Genomic DNA, 21,426 nt, shown 5'->3' on the forward strand with positions numbered 1-21,426 from the left:
CATCTTCTTTCCTCAACAAAATTAGGAAAAAGTGGAAATCTAATGACACTGTGCAATACCATAGCTCAGAGAACTTCTTTTTGACTGCAAAAACTACACTTCAGTAGCTGACACAATCAGTTATGGCTGCTTCCTCCAGATTAACCCCAAAAAGGAGGGTGACAGCAACCTCTCCCCCTACTTGAGGAAGGTCTGGGTGCAAGGAGCCATTGGAGGAGGAATGTTGTTTATACAAAACTGGGGACCTGGTGCCTGACCCCAGCTTGGGGGAAGGACTAAGAGACATCGTACTATGAATACTTAACGTAAAACAAAGTCTGTTCGAATTAGTCCCAGAATGCAACCTGATTACTGTATTAAAAAAAATTAATCTAGTGGGGAGGGTAACCAAAGAGCCAGGAATCCATATTTTAAATAAATCAATAAGGATGGGGGGGTGTTAGAATTAGATGAATGAGATGGGTAAACCCCCAAGTACCCAACCGACGGGGAACAGAGGAGGAATTTGCGTCTGGGATTTGAGGGGGGGATATAAGCAGGGGCTTTTTGCCCTATTCCACGTACCCCCCTTTAGGTAGGACACCCAGTTTTGCAAAATTGTTAATAAAATATGCTTCGCTGAGAGACCCTGCCTGTTATTACACTGGGAAGATGACCGTTTCCTACAAGGGGGATCACAGAACCACCCAAACACCTGCTGGGTGTGCAGGCCTCTCTGGCTGGACGAAGGCCAGACAAAGCCAGCACTGCTCCAGGGCCACCGGAGTCACTCCAGCCGCCCTTTGGCTGTTTCTGCCCCCTCCTCACGACCGGCGCCCCCCCTCACACCGCCGGTCCCCGCCGGTCCCCGCCGCCTCACCCGCCTCGGCGCCGCCGCCTCCGCAACGGCCGCGCCACGTGCCCGCCCCCTCCCCTCCCGCCTAGATGCGCAGCCAGTGATTGGCCCCTCAGCGTCACGTGGCTCCCGGCCGGCGCGCGGCTGTGGGGGCGGTCCCATGCCCGCAGTGGGGGGGGGGCGGCCTATGGCGGCCTTGGCGGCCCCGGGATGCAGCGGGACGTGGGCGGGCTCCCCCTGGCCCCCGCGCTGCGGGCCCGGCTCGTCGCCGCCGGCTTCCAGACGGCGCAGGAGCTGCTGGAGACCGGCCCCTGCGGGCTGAGCAAAGGTACCGGCGGGGGAACGGGCGCCCCCGCTGCCCGGCGGTTCTCGGTCCTTCCGCGGAGCGGCCGGGGAGCTCGGCAGCGCGGGCGGGGTGAGCGGGGATCGTTTGCCTCGATGGTTGGTGCACATTGAGCAGCTCGGGCAGATGAGGTGCTTGGTCCACAGAGAAGTGGCGGCTCCTCTCAGCGAGGCCTTGAGTGAGGGCAGAGAAATGGGCAAAGTTAATGTTGGATTAATGAAAACAAACAAAGAAGATCTTACACCGAGCGATAGATGTAAAGAGATACAGAAAAGGAAGAACCAGAGGATTCTGTCTCGCTCATGCCTTTCTTTCCCCAAGGGTATGTGCTTTAAACAAAATAAATGTAGTCAGAAAGTTGCCTTTTTCAAGAAGCTGTTATGATTCTGTAATAATCCCTATGGAAATGAGGAAATGTACAAACATGAGGAGTAACAACATAAAATCAAATCAGTACCAATTCATTTTTCTCCTTCCCCTTGTTACCTGCATTACTTAAAGGCTGATAACTACTTGCAAACAGGCTAAACCTGCCAATCTTGCTGTGGTTATGTACACTAGACCAAACTCTATTTGCTTTTAAAATTTGCACAGACATTGTAAGAATAAAAATAATTTCTATTATCTGTGCTAATCTGTGGTAATAGTTTTGCGTTGAAGATCGCAGTGAAGTAGCCAGATCTGACAGACGATACCTGTAATAAAGACGAACACACAGGTATTTGCAGGTACCTTGTCTGTTGTGAGGTCTGTGTGTCAGACCTAGAAATGATGCACAAGGTGCTCAGCCCTGCAACACCCTGGGAATTCAGAGCACGATCAGCAGGTGTCACTGTCAGAGTCTGCAACCCGACTGCTTTTATGGGACATGATTTGCTTCAAATGAGTTTATATGATAGTACATTCAGTGCAGAATAGGTGAATTGCTCTGCTGGATCTCATACCTGTCTGTGAACAACAGGTTTTAATTTTTATTTGCAGGTAGCTAACTGTCACCTGAATTCTGAACACGGGGCATTGTTGCTCTCTTTTGAAAACCACATCATTAGTTCCAGAGGTGTTGGCAAGCTGTGTGCATCCTTATACTAAAAGGATTAATATTTTTGTGTTACACTGCAGAATAATCAGGTTTCTGACAAAACAAGTTGAATTATCCCTACGTACTTTAAATAATTCTGTGTTTAAAAAATTAAGATAGTGTTGTAATTTTGACTCTTCTAGAAATTGGAATCTCCAAAGAAGAGGCGCTGGAAGCGTTACAGGTGGTGAGGCAGGCGTGTCAGGGGGATGCAGCGAGGACGACGGGGGGACCAGGCAGCACCAGGACCTGCACAGCGCTGGAACTGCTGGAGGAAGAGCAGGCCCAGGGCTTCATCATCACCTTCTGCTCAGCACTAGACAACATCCTGGGAGGCGGCGTGCAGCTGACAAAAATCACCGAGATCTGCGGAGCTCCTGGTGTTGGGAAGACACAGCTGTGGTATTTTATTTTGAGATTACTTTTGTGCAACTGGTGATCACTTTGCTTAATGTAACTATAAGGATAGTTCATTTTCTTGTTGTCATGACTGCAATCTCTGATTCTTATACAGCATTATAAATCTGATCACGATAACGGCGGCACTGCTTCCCGCTCCAGGTATTCCCCAGCAGAAAGGTCACTTGAGGAGTGAGCTGGAAGGGGAGATCTCTGGGATATAAATATTTTCTCTCTTTTCCATTTCCCATGGCAGTATGCAGTTGGCCGTAGACGTACAGATCCCAGAGTGTTTTGGGGGCGTCGCTGGAGAAGCCGTGTTCATTGACACCGAAGGAAGTTTTATGGTGGACAGAGTAGCGGATATCGCAGCTGCCTGCGTGCAGCACTGCCAGCTCATTGCCCACGCTCAGCAAGATGAAGGTACGTTGCCAAGTCCTTTTTTTCTGCCTTGTACGCTGGGATTTGAGTTGAACCAGTGTCTCATAGGCTGCAGTTTTACCATTTGAGGGTTTGAGCAGCCGTGCTGGCTTAAGGGGTTCTTGCTGCCAACCTTTTATTTCCACCTGTATGTATTATACCCTGACGTGCATCAGTACGTGGAGCCATGTTGCAGACTGAGCTGAACTACTTTAAGAATAATTCTTTTTCTACATGATAGTTTCTGGGGTTTAGGTATGTGAGGTATTTGGCTTTTTTGTTGTTGTTGTTTAGCACATTAATGATCAAATTTACAGCAAAACCCAAACACAACTCTGTCAGCAAAACTGAGGGGTAATGTGCAGCAATGCAGGGACAGGAAGAGCAGCTGCAGAATTTCTTAAGACAATGTTGCTACTGAAGCCCCATATTGTAGAACCGTAGCTGGAATTTGGCTCCTTCATAAGGTCAATATAGCCAGGTTGTAGTTAATGAAGGTTTTATTCTATAAGTCATTGGTGTGTTGGGTATACTGACACAACTTTTTTTGAGTAGTTTATGTGGCAAAGTTCTGTTTGAAAAGAGGTAAAAGGACACCATATTAAATGAGCTACTGCCTGTGCATTAAACAATGGATGATTAATAGTCACTGTTCTCCTCTGGCAGTGTTCTGGCTTGAAAATCATTTACTAGGAAAGTTATTTTTTCAGAAATAATGTTTTCATTTTTGGAGCGCTCCCTCGGAGCCTCCGGTGTACCTGCGTGCAAATGCTGAGATCGCATCTGCTCACCACCACCGTGACTTTCAAGCCAGATGGAAAGTACGTTTCCCACACACTTTACCTGGACTGTTTCTGGGGGTTTTGCTGTTGCTATATGTGGAAGGCGTAGTTTGATAGAATGATCAAAGTCACAATATGCTAGTACAGACGTCTGACTCATTTACTCATCTATTTATTTGTTCTCAGATCATCTAAAAGCTTTGGAGACTTTCTCTCTGGAAAGTATCCTTTCTCACATATATTACTTCCGTTGTCGTGACTACATAGAGCTGCTTGCACAGGTTTACCTCCTCCCAGACTTTCTTTCAGAGCATTCCAAGGTAAGGGTTATTGCAGACTTAGCAGAGGATACCACTTGTCTTCACACTAAGGATTTTCAGGGATGTTCATCTGTTATAGTAAGAGTAACATGAGTAACACTTTGGTACCTCATCAGCTTGACTGTAATGTATTGGCTGATGCCAGAGTACAAATGTAAAGCTTGATTGCTTTTTCATTCCCATCCCGATTACTCTTGAGAGTAATTTGCTTTTGCTATGACTGCTGCTTGCATCCTGGATTTTCATTTTGAGGCAAAGATACTGGATCTGTGTTGCCACATGTTGTTACATTTCTGTGAGCACTGAGTTGTGAATCGTCACGAAACTGCCTTAGAAAAGAGTCTCTGAGCCAGGTGTGCTTGTGTTGACCGTCATGCAGGGGGATCAGAAAGGCTTAGTGCCGTTTTTTGGTCCTAGAACCCTGAGGACCAGAAGCATCCTGCACCGTGTTGGCATCCAGAAAGTGACTCTTCTTCTTCCCAATACATCTGTTGCTACAAGCAACCAGAGCCTGCAGCTTGACTCTCGGGTGGACCACAGCCAAAAAGTTTCCTAATACCCAGTGTCTCAGTGAAATGCTATTGTAAGGCAGATTTTCACCACCTCCCTTCCAGATTTCTAGATTCTGCACAGCAGATCACTTCCCAGCAAGATTTGGGGAAGACGACTTGTGCCTCATTCTAGCAGAGCACAAATCAGTGTTGTTTAGTTAGATTGTCTCTCGCATATCATTCCCATTTTTGGAAGCTGTTATGTTCTTGAAAGCGCAGATGGGAGCTTTACTTTTGCTTAGTGTAGTCTGGTATTTCCCTTTCTCTGCCAGGTCCTAACGGTGCCCTGTTGTGTTTGCTCTTGTGGAAAGTACATGGCTTCATTAGCACAGTTACACTGGGCTGCAGTTCTCTGGTACCATCTGTGCCGATTTATCTGTGCTTGGCCTGGAGCCTGAAGCGCTGAAGGTTGCAGGAGAACCATCAGACCTTCTGGTGATTCCTTGGATGGGCTGTCAGTGACTTGACAGATGCTCATTGCAGTCCCGCTCTCGTTAAAATGAGTCTGGGCCCCCTGTGCAGAGCTGGAGCTGGGGCTGGGACCACAGGAAACCTCCAGGTTTTAGGGGTTTTGTAGAGAGTGTTATTTGGAAATATGAATTCGTTTGAGGTCTTGTTAATAACATGAGAAAGACCAATAATACGAAAAAGTAAGGGTGACAGAGCACTGGAACAGGCTGCCCAGGGAAGTTGTGGAGTCTCCTTCTCTGGAGACATTCAAAACCCGCCTGGACATGTTCCTGTGCGACCTCACCTGGGTGTTCCTGCTCCAGCAGGGGGATTGGACTAGATGATCTTTTGAGGTCCCTTCCAATCCCAAACATACTGTGATACTGTGAAGACTATGTTAGAAAATACTCTTGTCATAATAAACATCATTAAGGTCTAGTAGAGACAAACAGACATGGAGAAGGCAAATGTTTCCAAGTTTTCTGTGTACAGCCTACTTTTGAATACTTTAAATCTACTTGTTTGCTGTTTTGTAAGTATAACTGGGAGAAAATAAACTAAATTGCATCCTACCAGGACATGTTAATCTGATAGGCAAGTTATATAACTATATATACATTGCTTTGTAGCATGACTCGTGTTTATACTGTTATGCTGATTGCTCTGAAAGTCAAAAAGAACTTGTAGACACCTAGGAGCTGAGTGACATCCAAACATGTGAACACTGGAAGAATATCCATCTCCCTTCTGTATTTCAGACAAATACAACCAACAATCAGATCAAAACAGCTACAACAAATGAAGTTGGAATAAATCAAAATCCCAGACTAATATTTATATAGGGTCTTGAGGGTGATGGGCCAGCAGAGCATTGTGCTCTAGCTTCAGCTAATGAATGCTACCAACGAAATAATTCAGCAAAGCAAACATCTTCAGGCAAGATAGATACTCAGCTCCTTGCACAGTGCGTGGAATACCTTTAAGCGTCTGTTAAAATCTGTGTTTCTAAGGTAGATCACTGATACAAGCCTTAGAATCAGATGGGTTGTCAATGACTGCAGGCAGCATGCATTCTAGTTTTGATTTGCATTTTATTTTTTGAGGGAGAAGGTGAAATAGTGCAGCTTCTCTTCTGCAAGGCTTTAAGTCCAGCTTTGTTATTTTCTATTTAGTACCAGGTTCTTCAAGGTGAAGTCAGCTAAGGAAGCGAGCGAGGTCTGAAACAGGCGGAAGGGCAGCTCTGTGCTGAGTTAACTAATGCAGAGCTTAGCGCAGCGCTTTGTTTAAGCTGGTGCAGCTATGGCCTGAGCTCCTATCCATGCGTAATGCAGAACTGCACTTGGTGTATTAGCCTGTTTGGAGCTGGAGACTCTTTTCCCTGCACTTGTGTGAAATACTGGTTACCTCTGATATATGGAGATAGACAATAGGTGTTATACTGTTGTGCACATCTGAGTATGAAATAAAATATTGCCATTGCCTTACGTAAAACATTCCAATGCACTTAAAAAGACATCTTACTGCTTTTTGTCTCTGGTTTGCGGGATAGTAATGGTAGTTTTTTGTTTTGTTCCACGTCGAGGTCCGACTGGTGGTAGTTGATGGAATTGCATTTCCTTTTCGCCATGACTTTGAGGACCTCTCGCTTCGGACGAGGCTCTTGAACGGTCTGGCACAGCAGCTGATCATCGTAGCAAATGATCATAAATCAGCGGTAAGCCTGGGGCAGGTTTAAATCACAAAAGGTGCAAAGAATTACATGTGATTTTTGATTGTGAACAGCAAAATAAAACTGCAAGAATGTCCTCTATGTTCATGTTTGCCAGTTTGGCCAGTAAATACAGATGGATCACACAGGCAAAACTGTTTAGGTGGAAAATTCCTAGATTTGCCAAAATAAGTAAAATTTGCATTAAAAGCATCCTGTAGATCCTAATTAAATGGTAGCATATCAATTTGTTGTGCTGTTTCACATCATCTTTAATTATTTGCTTGGACAATCAATGCTCCCTTGGTGACTTCTACCTACAAAGCGCATGCATTAAAATACATCAGAGTACGTTGCAGTTCCAACGTAATTTTCCACTCCTCATTTGAAAATAAATTACTGTCTTAGCAGAGGAACTGTTCTTAGGGAGAAAAACCACTTTATCTGCTAGTTTGGCTTGGAAACCCAGGGCTCCCTTCGTGGGCATTGTTTCCATGTCATTTACGCCAATATGGAGGCCAGCAAATCTTGAGCCGCGCAGCCAGCAGATGGCACTCAGAAGCTACTTCTGTTCCAGGAATTGTTTGGGCAAGTCTTTTCCAGCCCAGAAAAGCATTGTTCGGGAATCAGAGCTTACACAGGCTCAAAATGGTGATTGTGCCTGTCACCGTTTCCAGGTGACTTGTAACCTTGTCACCCGCAACCCGCTCGATTGGCTTTTGTTCGTAAGTGCTAAAAACAAAGCTCGCCTTGTGCTTCCTCTGATGGCTGCGGGAAGGGAAGGAGCGCGGCTCGACGTGCCGCCCGCGTCGGGCGATGGGTTTGCACCCTCTGCCCTTGCCCTGACGTGGGTTATGAAGCTTCTTCCTGCTGGTGTGGGCACCAAGGGAGAGGAATGTTCTACAGCTGCTTGATTTGCACAGCCTCCCGTTTACCAAGTGCTTTCCCTCTGAAACCGGGTACCTGGTGACCTTGAGCAGGAGCAGTTGTCATTGTACAGTCTATTTTTTTTTTCTCTGATTAAGGGAACCGTATAAAACTTATTTCTATTGAACAAGTGAGGAGCTTAGTACAAACACTTGCTGAATACTTGTGATCAGTCACAGAGCTTCAGAAATTAACTCAGAGTGGCCCTCCTGTTCGTTTTTGAGTTAGTTCCAGTCTAAATTCAGCTCATGTGCCAGAGAGTGCTTGTTGGGTGGATGCTGGGTGGTCTGGAAGCTCTCATATGGTAGGAAATACATTCCTTTCGTTTCTAAACCCTGGCTGGGTTGTGCTGGGATACCCAGACCAGCCCCTCTCCAGCAGGGAGATGGGGAGCCTATTTGGGGCTGTTATCATCCATTTATGATTAGTTACTTCTCTAAAATACATGATGTATGTCTTGGGGCTTTCAGCGCTGTAAAGTTTTGCTGTGTTCAGTGGAACTGCTTGCTTTAACACACTTCTCTTAACTGTTCAAGCAAGAATCATACAAGCATGTCAAACAATGAAAACCCCCAGGGTGTAAGATAGGTACATTTTTTTTTATTTTTCATTTTTAATGAACTTCACAATTAATATTCCTGGCTCTTTTCTGTCTCACCCACCCCCACTTCTACCAGGGATCTAACCTAGACTGTCTGTGAACCTCCTACGAGTGATTCGTGCTGCGAAAACACTCCCCCGCTCTGTCTGTTCACTTTCATTCTGCTTTGTATTGTACCCACTTGTGCATTTTTAGACTACAAGGTGCAGAAATTCTGTTAATCACCGGGCTCATGTTTGCTTGGAGCAGCACCACCAAGTTCATTTATGCCTCAGTGGCTGGAATCTCTCTCTTCCTAGAGGGCTAGTACAAGTCATGAGCATCCCATTACAGATCCAAACAGTTCTTAGCACAGATACGGTGGAATAGACAAGTTATGCAGAGTTTGCATCCCTTGGGAAGGAAGAAATTTAGGTTTCTTGAAAGTCTTGAGTGAAGGAAATCTACCTGCCATGCAAACTGAAAATACATTTTGCAAGGTTATCTTATTTTGGTTTGGTTCTTGGGAAAAGATGAGGCAGTTCTACAGATTCTTTTGTTAACATAAAAGCTTCATTACAGTAAGCAAGAGTTTTGCCTGAGTAACTACTGATAAAAGCTTTTGAAAAATCCCTCTCTTGCTTCTGTTTCCTCTTCTAGGTAGTTCTGACGAACCAAATGACAACGAGGTTTGGACAAAGCCAGTCCATGTTGGTACCTGCTTTAGGTAGGTGTTTAGCTGGTGAGTGGAAAACTGAGTTAATCTTCCAATCTATGATTTCCTTTCTTTTGGCATCATGTACAAAGAAAATGGAATTGTTTGTTGAGCCCACCAGACCCATCTGGAACTGCCAGCACTGTGGAACTCTGCTGCATCCTATGTGCTGGCTGAGCTGTTGGTGTGATTGTCTTCCAATCTGTTTCTGCTAAATGCGGACCAGGTACACTTCAGCTTTTTAAATAATAAGTAAACCTCTGATAAATCAGGTAATTTACACTGAAACTGGCTCGTCAATGATCGTGCAAAAAATGTAGGGACGGACTTGGGGGCAGTAAAGCTCTAGCGGGAATGTGGTGATGAACAGGTTAAAGCACTAAGAGGAGAACACAGCCTAACATTTGCACACCTCAAACTAAGCTGTGATTTCCTAAACTCCCTGAGAATTCACTGCCTCTCCAAACAGTTCTAATTGTTTATTTTGCCATTGCACTTGAATGCATTCCGGTAACAATTTGCAAAGGTGTTTCATGTTTGCTGCGTAGCTGGAACTCTCCGCCTGGTGCTCTCTATAGTAATGATGTAGAGGGAGGTTCTACATGTGATCCTCAGCCACACAGTGACTTTAAGTGGTTTTTTGTTCCATTTTTTTCCTGAAATGAGCAGAATAACCCACATAGACTCTTCTTCTGCAGTCATAGTGGAAAACGGAACAGTTCTTCTTCATTTTGACAAATGAAGAAAAAGCACAGCGCTTAAATCTTATTTCAGGTTGTAACTTTGTAGTATTTTATGATGTGCTTAAAGGGCACAAATTCTCTGCTTCAATTTCCGTGCACTAAGTAATGATTCCCTTGTTCTGGAGGGGACAGTACAAAGGCAGAGATGTTCTCGGTGTCCGTACAGCACTGAACCATTTGGCACAGATGTAAGATAAAATGAACAATACTGACCAGCTCCTCCGAGACTGTGAAGAATGTGGAATTTTGAGCTGTGCATGCAGATAAAGACCCAGCTTCCAGTATCTGACCCTTTTTGTCATTTTTGCCTCTTGCCCTCTGATGTATCATTTTTGGCAGCCTTTCTGGCTACAAACTCCATTAAAGATAACAGATTCTGTCTTTTTTCAATGGCCAGTGTTGTTTGAGAGCTGTTGTGTTTATTGAGTCGTAGGGACAGTAAAGAATGTGAAGATATTCAGAGTAGGTTATAATTCAAAGATATCACGTATTGTCTTGCACATATTTTCCTTTACAAACATTTAGCTTGGCATAACCTCATATTGACCATAAACTGATTGTGACTCTCACCAGAATGTGTGTAACCACACAGTACGGTTAAACTGAGTCGTGTGTACTCCTGCAAAAATGAAACTTCGTACCAGTTGGTAAAATATTTAAGCTAAGAGATATTCCCCTGATCCTAAACCGCGATATCTCAAGTTGAGCATTTCAGAGTGGTACGAAGATGTGAATTTACTCCATAGACTTGGTGCAAGTATTGAGCTGCTGGATTCCAAGGTGATTTTTATGACCCTCTCTAAAGGGATGCTATTTCAACAGTCCCATCGTAAAAGCTAAAGCAGCTCCTACTCCTGCATGGTTGGTTGTAGCCAAAGGAACTATTGAGGGAGGCATCGGCAGCAAAACCCCAGGAAAAATCAATCCTGATGCCTCCCCTAAATATATATTCTTTTTCCCCGTTGATTGGTAAGCCTTAGAAACAGTCTGCTCTAAGATTTCAGAAGAGCATTAATCTCTAAACTCGTATTCAGCTTCCTAGCAGAAGGGAAGTTCTTATTTATGAAAAAAAAAGCACAGATGCTGCAAGGTATTAAGCCAAGAGCTTTATGAAGGGGACAGCTTTCTTTCCCTCTAGTGATAGCTAAGCTGGATGTTCCTAGACATTTCTACTGGATATATTTAGAAAGAAGGTCAAATATTAATCTACAGCGAGTTTAACACAGAAATATCTTATTTTACAGTAGCATTTTTCTCTCATATTCGATACGGTTGGAAACATTCTGGTGTGGAATTTGTACCCATTGTAAAATGTGTTTTGATCTCTGTCTCGGAACTGTGTCTGATAGCCAAAATCTTTAATCTCAGCTTGGATATCGTGGAGCAAGCTCTGGCAAGATGCCGAGAGGGTCTAGGTCTTCATTACAGTTGAATCATTTTTTTCTTTCTCCGTGCTGTAATGAATACCAGAGCACATGGGGCATGTGGGGCTGACCTGATGGAGACCAGCAAGTCAACGATTCCGAGGTCACAGGGCTGCGCGCAGGTGAGCGGGAGAGCCTTGCAGCGCTTCGCCAAAACGACTGTTTTAAAGTGCAATCCATCTCTGGAGTCTCCTGGGAGAAACAGAGGAAAACATCCAATAAAACTGTCTATAAATGGACTGAGCTTGTGGTCAGGTGTGAACTGAAACAGTAGTTTCCTCTGAAACAGGATGACAATCCAAACTTGTCTTCCTCCCACCACACTCCCCACCGCTTGCTTGCGGTTGTGTTCTTTTGCGTTTTGCTGTCAGAAGCAGCAGACTGCTTCAGGGACCATTAATACTTTAATAATCATTTACTTTCTCCCAAAGCTTACATCCCAGAGGGAGCGATGTTTGCTCATAATTATGCCTGAGAGAGAGAATATCGCATTTTTGAAGTAGGATTTAGACATACTCACTAGACTTCTTCAGTAGTAATTAGAGAAATCGTTTCTTCATGCTGCCTCTTTTTTCAAGATTTGTCTGTATTTGTCCTTTATTGGGTATCTATAAAATCTCTCTACAAATACGGAAGTATTGCATCAAGCTTTCTATAAAACACGGTGAGCACAGAGGTTATTCCTTGTTTCTGTATATTTAATAATCTAGTTGTGAAATCCTTGCACGTATGAAAAAGATGTAGTTCATTACTGCGAGAAGGGTGTATGTGTTTTAATCATGGGGTTTTTTTGGAAGACTGGTCTAATTTCAGTTCAGTTTACTGATGCTGCTGCTATTATAGGAGATAAATAAAATAGCCTGTCATTTTGTGTCACGCAGGAGAAAGCTGGGGACATGCTGCTACTGTCCGTTTAATCTTGCACTGGGACAACAGTCAGAGGTAAGAGAAAAAGCAGGCAAGGGAGGTATGTAATAATAATGACAAATGTGACATTTGAGAGTGTTTTCCAGACTGGCTTTGGTGGCCTGGTAGGTATTTGAATGTGACTCCTGGCCATGTCCCAGGCTGCTGAGGCTCAAGAAGAGCTTTCTAGTTCAGCCTAAGACAGCGTGGGCCCAGCTGTCAGGCTCATCCTCCGCACCACGGTCAGCTTGCTGCGCTGCTGTCTGTGCTTTCTGACAAGACACCGTGTCTCATCAAAACAGAACATCCTAACGGCAGCTGCTCAGACACAAAAGTTTAGGATCTGGTGGCTAAGTTGAATTTTTTTGTTGTTATCTGCAGTTTGTAAGCAGGGAGAGGAATTTCTGTGCTTCAGACTTTTAGGCCCCAGGCAGTACAAAGCCAAAGATGCTGAAGAAGGCTTTGCACCTACCCAGGGGTACAGGGGAGGATGGACCGCAGGCCTGCTGAGCCGCGGTGGCAGCGTTTGGACCTTTTTGCTTTTAAACGCAGCAGGATGGTTCTGCAAAACCGGACAGCTATGCAGAAACCAAGTGACAGTGAGCTGCAGAGAGGCAGGAGGAGAGCTGCGTGGCCTCCAGTGCAGAGCTGACCTGTGGAAGATGGTTTTTAAGAGGCCAAAGGAATGAGGATGACCTTTCTAAAACCAGGATGAAGTTGTGTCTGTTGCGATGAGATCTGTTTCCTGGCCTTTCCCCCCTCTTCAGGATATTGCAAGCTCATTTTGCTTTCCCGGTCAGTTAAATTTGTCTTGTATATATTATCACAGTGCAGCAATTTGAAATTAAGAAGCCTTGCTTCAATTCCCTAATGTTCTGCAAACAACAAATAAAAATGCCACTGGAATGTTGTGCATAGTTTTACTTGTTAAACTTGAACGAGAAACGCAGTGTCGCTTCCTCGTGGAGTTTTGCTTTAAATTCTGAGTTTGAAGGCAATGCAGAATGATTACAGCAGGCTTTTTAATTTGGAATTAAATTAACATCACTGATTAGTTAACAGCCTTTATAAGAGAGAAGTTGCATCAACATGATTGCAGAGTGAACAAAAGTTAATTTTATATATCAAAAGTAAAGAGCTTTTTTCTTCTTCTGCAGCACAGGCAGGAAGGCTGCAGATACAGGTTGCAGAGAGCAAGCCAAGGACAGACAAACGTGGTTTATTTACTGTTCCAAATACGCAGCTAATACAGAGTGGGGCCTGCAGAAGCACAGCAATTCCAGTTACAACTGCCTATCTGTGAAAAGCAGAAGTAGCTACATTCTGTTGCATTTTTACACAAACTACCTATACCTGATGATCCATTGTGATTTTGTTCTTGGTTTTATATTAGGTTACTGAGACACAAAGATGACCATTTGAGAATCCATTTGCCTTTTTTTGGCTTTGGCCATATATGATACCTGTCTCTTAATACTGTTGCAAATGTCAGAGTTTAATTATAAGGGTTCTCGTTGCTGTGAGGAAAGATCCTGTTGAGTCAGAGGCACAGAGCAGAGCTCCAGCTGAGCGCTTGGGAAAGCACGGCTCCTGCACCTTCAGATTCAGGCTGTTTTGTGGAGTATAACACCGCTTAAATGTTCTGAGGAATTCCCTGTGTAGCTAATACAAAGTGGCAGTGTTCCTCAGGCTGTAATTACGTGCTCTCTAATAGAATGGTACCTCAGGGAGGTGAAAAACCCCCCGAAATAAATAACAGGACCTTTGGCAGGGTGTCTTGATACAGAGAGCGAAACGCTTTCTGTACCGGCTTTACGTAAGTTTTGGGGATGTTTTCAGCCCTGGGACTGGCTGAGAAACCCCTTGCTTTGAGGGGCTTTGCAATTTTCTCTCTAGATCATGCAAGCACCTATTGGGCTATGCGCTCTGTAAGTATAAATCAGGATGCATTGCTTAGAGTCTAAATGCACAAAATCAACGAAGTGTTAGAGAAGCACAAGGGAAATGATTTTCTCAAGGTTATGCTGTATGTCAGTGGCAAGGTCAGGCTTAGAAATGGAGCATCTTATTCTCATTCTCCATTCGCTAGGTTGTATTGACAGGCTTGTGAAATCCCTAGAAAAAAATCTCCCTACAAGTATTTGAATTCTTGAGGGTGTCTCCCAACTTTGAGAGGTCAGTGAACAAATGATTGGTAAATGCAGCAGGAAAGAGTTGTGCTCAAACCCCTTTTTTGTTTGCATTTTAAGAAAATGGCATTTGGAATTAACTCATAGTGAATATTATTCCAAAAATGTGACTAAATACTGTGATGAAATAAGGCTAATTAATCAGTCACTCATTTTAGTAGGTCTGCATTGTATTTGAGCTGACAGGTCATGTAAGGATGGGAATTTGGCATCCACGGTTTAAATGACCTGTATGACAGTATATAAGAATTGGATTCATCACCTGCCCCATGACTGGGGGAAAACTTGGTCTGGTCATTTGATGACTTGCAATTTTTATTATTGTATTCACTAATCATAATTATCTGGTTTTTGTTTAACCAGGTTGGCAACGTTGTACAAGTCGCCAAGTCAGGAGGAGTCAACCATACCCTATTGCATTACAGTTAGTATTTCTTTGGGGATGGAAATGCAGCGATGGGGGCAAATTGTTACCTGTAAAGGAATTTTCAGACACATGAGCAAATCTAAGAATGATGTTCGCTTTCTTAGTGTTGCCTTTCAGTTGCCTTCTGACGGTGACCAGTAATACTGCGATGTCTTCAGGTTGATGAGTATTTTGCACCTTTTCCCTTTAGAAAAATGACCCAGCATGTTAGTCTTAGAGTGAAAGCATTTTGATTTCCAGATCACACTTACAGCCAGCCTGTCTCCGTCTGTTCTTGTGTTAGTATTGCTGATTTTATCTGCCCTTGATGTTAAGTTTTGGCCTAAGTGCAATTGCAGAGAACAATCATGTGCTCTCTGAACCTTCATTTTGGGAGACTGGAACAAGCTGTTTTCTCCCTTGGCAGGTAGGTGGTTGTTTCGCCAGTTGCTCCTCTCTGCATCTGCTCCAGTTGAGTTTATCTTTTTAGGACAAGGGTGACCAGAATCGTACATGGTATTCCAGAGGTCTCAATAGTGCTATGTGATGTACATGTTTCCACATCTCTGCTTTAAGTGCATTGCCTGATATAACTGAGGTTGTATTTATCTCTTTCATAGCTCCATCCTACCAGTGACCCTATGACCAGCCGATCTGTAGAGATTTTTCTCCTCTGTCTGTATCATATGAAGAGCTTTCAGCTTATGGCTGGAGTTCTTATTCATCCCGAGTTAAATCCTGTGATTATTTTCTTTCGTGGAGTGCTCAGATACACATTAATGAGAATGCATACTGCCTAAGCTGTATTTAGGTTTTAAAAAAACCTCACCGCTCGACTTGTATCTTCAAATATCAGATACATAGGTACATGCCACAACTATTTGCTATGTGTCCTCATGGAAACACGTTGCCATAGCATTTCCTGCAGATTTTAATGTTGCCCTAAGATGAGGTCTTCAAGCTATCAAACATAAATCACTTTAACTCTGAATGTATTCACCTGGACAGAAGAAATACTGCAAATATACATATATTTCTTAACTCTGTAAAGACTGGAAGGGCAAGTGGGACGATGTCCCAAGGTTGTTTGGCTCATGTGATGTGAGTACATGGCCCTTTCCAGCTGACAAACAGATGGATTTTGTCTTAGACAGTTCAATTGCCTTTTTCTTTCAGTTTTATATGCATTATAAACCAGCTATGCTCTCTTCTTCTGTGTGAATGCACACAATCTTGACATACAGTTGAGAGTGTATCCCAATCAAAGATTTGTTAAAACTTAAGATTATCCCTGTGTTTTTTCTCTTAATCCTGTTGAGCTGCTTCAGCAGATGGTTTCTGTAAGTAAAAAAAGAATGTATTCTCCATTTCTTTCATGAAATTCAGGTCTGACGGTAACAGTCCGCTGTTACCATTTCTCATTCCCATCTCCGTAGTTAAGCTGGAAGATGTAAATACACATTCAGTGTTTCCAAATCTGATCTAGCACATCTATGTATAACCAGCACATAAAATAAGATAATTTAAAAAAATAATAATAAATTCCTCAAGCCTAGATCCTTGAAGATGTTTAGGCTTATGCAAATTAGATGCTTTAGTACCATTGACAAACTGGCTGCTCCGTGCCTGTAAGCTGAGGGAGTGTAACTCTAGTTCCTTCTCAGCGTGTCCTTCCCATTGCGCTGGCAAGTTGGTCACCGCTCTGGGCAAGCGTGGAAGCTGTGGAACACCTATCAAATTAAGTGGAGTTTCTTTCACAGGATTCATTCTTAAGTGCAGAGTATAGAAATGTAAATTGATTTATGCACAAGGGAGTAAGTAGATCATCCAATCCACCTACATTTCCCAGGTAACATGACCTGATTATTTAATCATGAAACATAGAGACCCAAGACCTATATTCTGGGTAGGAATTGTCAGTATTTCCCTGAGCTGTGAAGGGTCTGCCAGACCAGCAGTGAGAATACGGCTCAAGTAATAAAGCTATCTACCTCTGTCAATCTTGATGCAGTCTGTAAATGCCAGAAGGTTAAAGAACAATTCAAAATGACTGCAGACTATCTCAGCTTTGTACGCCCTTGGCTCCATTAGCCACGTTCTTGCCATCTAAAAACCAGTAACAACTTCACAAATATACACAAAACTCTTGGATTTTTCAAGGCGCTATGCCCAGAAGGTACGTGCCTTTAAATGCAAAACATCCATACTAAGCAGCCTACTTTATGGTGTTCTGGCCTTTATAACCATTGGAATGCTTTCACTGGGAGTCTAGCATGCTGGATTAAGTGGATTCTTGGCTACAGATCCACCTTTGTGCCTGAGGGGAATGGCAGAGATTAGATGCAAGCAGCAGTGAAACACTAAACTTAAAGATACCCCATTATGCTATTTAGAATAACACTTGAGTTGCTTATAATAGCAGAGGGACTGCACAAATTCTGCCGTTGTGGCACCTCTTGCTGTTTGTTCCTTTGAAAACAGCAGGCTGCGTGAGGTGAGGCATTGAGAAACAGAAATATAGGAATGGGAGACTTACACAAACCATTCAGACTGGGTTGTGTTTTGGTTTGGGTTGATCTTGGTGTGGGGGACACTGGCATTTTAGAAGAGTCAGGTCTGATGGTAATTCTACCTGCTTTTTCACACTGCACCAGCCAAAATGTCAGCTTTCCCGAAATGCTCTCATCCCCACGCTGTCTCTACCTGAGCATTTAGGATCCCCAAAGCAATTTTTCAGATTAAACCCTTTTCCTCTAGAAGTTGTCACTGAGCTGGCAGTGCTCCCTGCACAGCGTTTGTCTGGAGACGGGAAGACAGTTGCAGGATTCACGTAACATCTCAGCATTTCCATCTGCATCGGTGACACGCTTAACTAACTGATTTTACAGATCTTTCATATTCTAAAATCTTTAAAAATCATTTAATTGTGAGCTAACGTAACAGAAAATAGGAATGGTACTAAGGCAAAGAGATCACTTCAAGCTCTCTGCGTAGCAGCATCTAGTTTTCACTTCAACATTTATTAATAGTTTTTGGCAGCTAAAGGTTCTCATCCCATTGTGTCCCATAAATTACTATGCTGGGGCAGTCTTTGCAGTCTAGAGACCGATTCAGATATGCTGCTCTCTTACAATGTCTCATTGATGTTTTCAGTTCATTAAGTAGCTACATAAAAATATCCTAGGTTGTAGAAGTGCAGAGTTTTGTTTCTGAAAATGATTGAGGCAATTAATCCAGTCATTGTGCTTCTGTGGGAGCTTGAAAAAGGGCTGAAGGCTTTGGCTTTTAATTTATTTAAACAGGCAACATAATTTAGAGAGAAGCAGTGCTTCATAGTCATAGGAGTTGTTAGTGATAAAATGAAGAGGGAACCTGGTTGGTGAAAATGAAGTATCTTTAAAAACCAGACACAGTTATTAGTTGTCATGTGTGTTGAAAATCGTGCAGTTCTGAGCTTGGCCTGGTCTATCAACGTTCTGTGGCCGCTCATCTAAAATAAATGACAGCATTATACCTGATCTTCTGGGAAGCAGTTACCCATGCAGTATATCCATGAAGTGTTATCACATGATGTTGCTTATATGTTACAGTCTCATGGTTTCCGAGATGTGCAGCTTCCAGCTGTCACTCAAAATGCAGAAGATACTGAAATGAACCCTCGCAAACGGCCACGGAGAGAAGAGGAAAAGTAACAGCGATTCCAAAGTTGAAGGTTAAAAAATGCGTGCTGCCTGCGAACAGTTGCATAGTGAACATGCAACCAAAGGCAGCCTGAGAGACTCTAATCTAAACTCCTGCTCTGGATATTATCTTAACATTAAGACTGCAATATGCAAATTTCTGTTGCAGGAAATTCCTTTGTGTATGGCATAATTTTACTTTTATAATAAAATTCTATGTTTTCTATAACAAGAGGTTTTTGGGAGATGGAGAATACAACTACTTTGGGGGAAAAAAAAATGAAATGCAAGCGTCTAATACATTACATTAATGATACATGTCTTGATCAATCATCTGGTTTTGTGTGTATCTGAATTTTAACAAGGTTTCCTGCAGCAATCTGCTCACATGCCTCAGAGCGGGGCAGAAGGCAGTGGAGCTGCTGATGGATGCTCTAAGATAAACAGAAACCTAAATGCTGTGCCAGACCGGGGCATCAGCCCTTACCTGCTGCAAAGTCCTTGATCAAGGACAACCGAAGCCGTGGGTTCAACTTCTCATTTATCTTATGGTAACAACAGAGAGGAAAGACTAGATCTGAAGGGCAAAAGATTTAATCCAGCACGGTAATGTCTTAGTAAGACTATTTTACCATCGCTTGAGCTTGAACCAAACTGCTGCACAGCCCTCGGCTTCCATGTTCTTTTCATAGCAAAGGATTCAGAATGAAGATGCTGTAATTAGATCTGTTTTGTTTGTTGCTTTAATAAAGAGGAAACCCAGGCTTCTTAGGCACCAGCAATATATTAGCAGCTCCAGAATCTAAAGCAAATGAAAGAATGAATGTACACTGAAAATAAAGCAGGGATTTGTCCTCTTTTTATTAAGAGAAAACAAATCAATAAGATTATTAGAGGAGAAGAAAGGTACCGCAGTACAAATAGTAATTACTTCAATTATGCGAAGTATTTGTCTGTACACATGCACACATACAACCCCTTTCTGGCATAGCGCTGGATAATGTTATAGCTGAGGAAACTCAGCCAGCAGGCTAAATGGAGAACTCAAGTTGTGGGAGTCACTATCTTCAATTTTTAATTTAGTAACACTAAACTGACTTTGCTTTGAAACAAAATTCTGTGCTGCATCTGAGTCACAAAACTTCTTTATTCAAAAAGCTGCAAAAAAAAAAGTGGCAGTGATTTTTTTGGATCATTATAGTGTTTAGATATAAATTACATAATAAAATATTAAAAGGAAAAGTATTCCATTGCTATGCAGCAAACTGGGCTGTGTGAAAACTTAAAAACTGTGAGTCAGGGAGAAGCAAGGGTGACATAGAGAAAGAACGGCGGCGGGATTGTGACTCAGACAAACATTTCAATGCAGGAGACACAGGCAAACAAAAGGATCCTACCGCATGTGATGTCAGCACACGCTCCGCTTGGGAACGGCGGCTTCCTACGTATTGCAGCGCAAGAGGAGGGGGAGCCAGCGCGGTGCACATGCCTACGTAGCCACAAGGAGAACCATCCGTTAAGAGTGTTGTAACAATATTTTAAGAAGCACTGCTGGTTACAACTGATAGCTGCTATTCAACACGTTTGATATTTATGGAAAAATCCGTTTCTCTCAATTTATTGTGTTCTGATTGAATATCCTCAACACGCGCTTTTGCGTGTGAGGAGAGTAAGGATGTGTCTCCAATACTATTGATTTCAGTTGACAGGGGTTTTTTATTTTGTTGGTAGTAGAGTAGCATCCAGAAGCCCCAGCTGAGATGCTGATCTTGTTATACCAAGATAAATCGTTTTGTCTGAGTAAATACTAGATCTTCCAGTATTCCAGGCATCATTATCAAAATAAAAAAATCGCAGAGTTACTGGTTAACAGTGGGAGTTACAAAACATGCAAAGGAAACATTGGAGCCTCTCTATGCTGAGATTTTAATTCTTTGGTTTTCATATTGAAGCTATTATAAAAATCAGCTCTGCAGACCAGAACTACAGAGAAGAATCTGTTGGCGGAGGCAAAATTAGATGAAATGAGCCAGATTTCGTTCTATCTGCTGGAGAGAAGGAAGCTGTTCCAGGCTTAGAATTGCATAGAAAGAAAGAATTTGACCGTTGCCTCACCAATAAATCTTCCATGGCAAGTTGATATTTTCTTACATGCCCCTAGAATTCTCTTGCTTGTCACAGCATCAGTGTGCAACAGTGAGTGGCATGAGAGAACTTTATGACTGCACAAAAAGATGCTAACTAGCCAATGTCATGGCACTGAATCAAAAATAAAACAGGTTATTTGATTTGCTTTTTAAGTCCCAGTTTTCTGAAAGGCAAAAGCTTTAACTATCATGCTGAGTTTTGAATTATTCCATTTTGTAGGGAAGACATTTACTTGTGGTGTAGGAACCTACTTCATCACCGCAACAAGAATAACAGTTTCTACCACAGGGCTTGGCAACAGGAAAACACTGTGGTCACACTGTACTCCTCCTCAAGCCCAAATCCTGCTTTGAAATTCTAGTTTGGACAGAGAAAATAACAATTTATTTCTTCCTGATTTTATGTGTTCTGCACCTCTTTCCCTTATGAAACACTGAGAAATGAACTAGCTACCAAAGAGAACAAAATTAAGAAAATATGAAGAATAAATAGCTCATCTGAAGGTGAGAACGTGTAGCCAAGTTCAAACAGTCTCATGTTGAAATCAATTACGAACTGGTTGACTAATGTGGAAGGAGACTCAGCTGCTAATCTGAATGATGAATGCAGTGCTGAGAAAAGTACATTTAAAATATAACAGCTATTTTTCTGTTGAATTTCAGTTACTGTTCCTTTAGTTATTTGGGGGGACTGAAATTAAATTTATTCTAAGGCATTTAATGGATGAACAAAGGTGAAGTCCTTACCGCCTGCCTTTTTAACCCCACCCTTTTCCTGAACAAAAGAAGATATGCAAGTTGAAGGACAAGTCATTGTGTTCCA

The 21,426-nt window shown here is 42.8% G+C and overlaps 1 protein-coding gene across 2 annotated transcripts; it reads left to right on the forward strand.

Annotated features, from left to right (window-relative positions):
• Positions 1–994: 994 nt before the first annotated feature.
• Positions 995–18,772, forward strand: RAD51C (RAD51 paralog C). 2 transcript variants are annotated; one of them, XM_082068699.1, is made up of 9 exons: positions 995–1,163; positions 2,400–2,658; positions 2,912–3,078; positions 4,044–4,177; positions 6,761–6,892; positions 9,054–9,120; positions 12,157–12,217; positions 14,734–14,794; positions 15,397–18,360. In XM_082068699.1, the coding sequence occupies exons 1-9, from the start codon at positions 1,046–1,048 to the stop codon at positions 15,574–15,576; spliced, it is 1,179 nt and encodes a 392-aa protein (XP_081924825.1). In that variant the 5' UTR covers positions 995–1,045; the 3' UTR covers positions 15,577–18,360. The 2 variants fall into 2 exon arrangements, with proteins under 2 accessions (XP_081924825.1, XP_081924826.1); XM_082068700.1 differs by lacking the exon at positions 15,397–18,360 and adding an exon at positions 18,367–18,772 and having other exon boundaries at positions 996–1,163.
• The last annotated feature ends 2,654 nt before the right edge of the window (positions 18,773–21,426 follow it).

This window comes from Streptopelia decaocto, assembly GCF_964273445.1.
Source record: "Streptopelia decaocto genome assembly, chromosome: 18".
NCBI classification, from domain to species: domain Eukaryota; kingdom Metazoa; phylum Chordata; class Aves; order Columbiformes; family Columbidae; genus Streptopelia; species Streptopelia decaocto.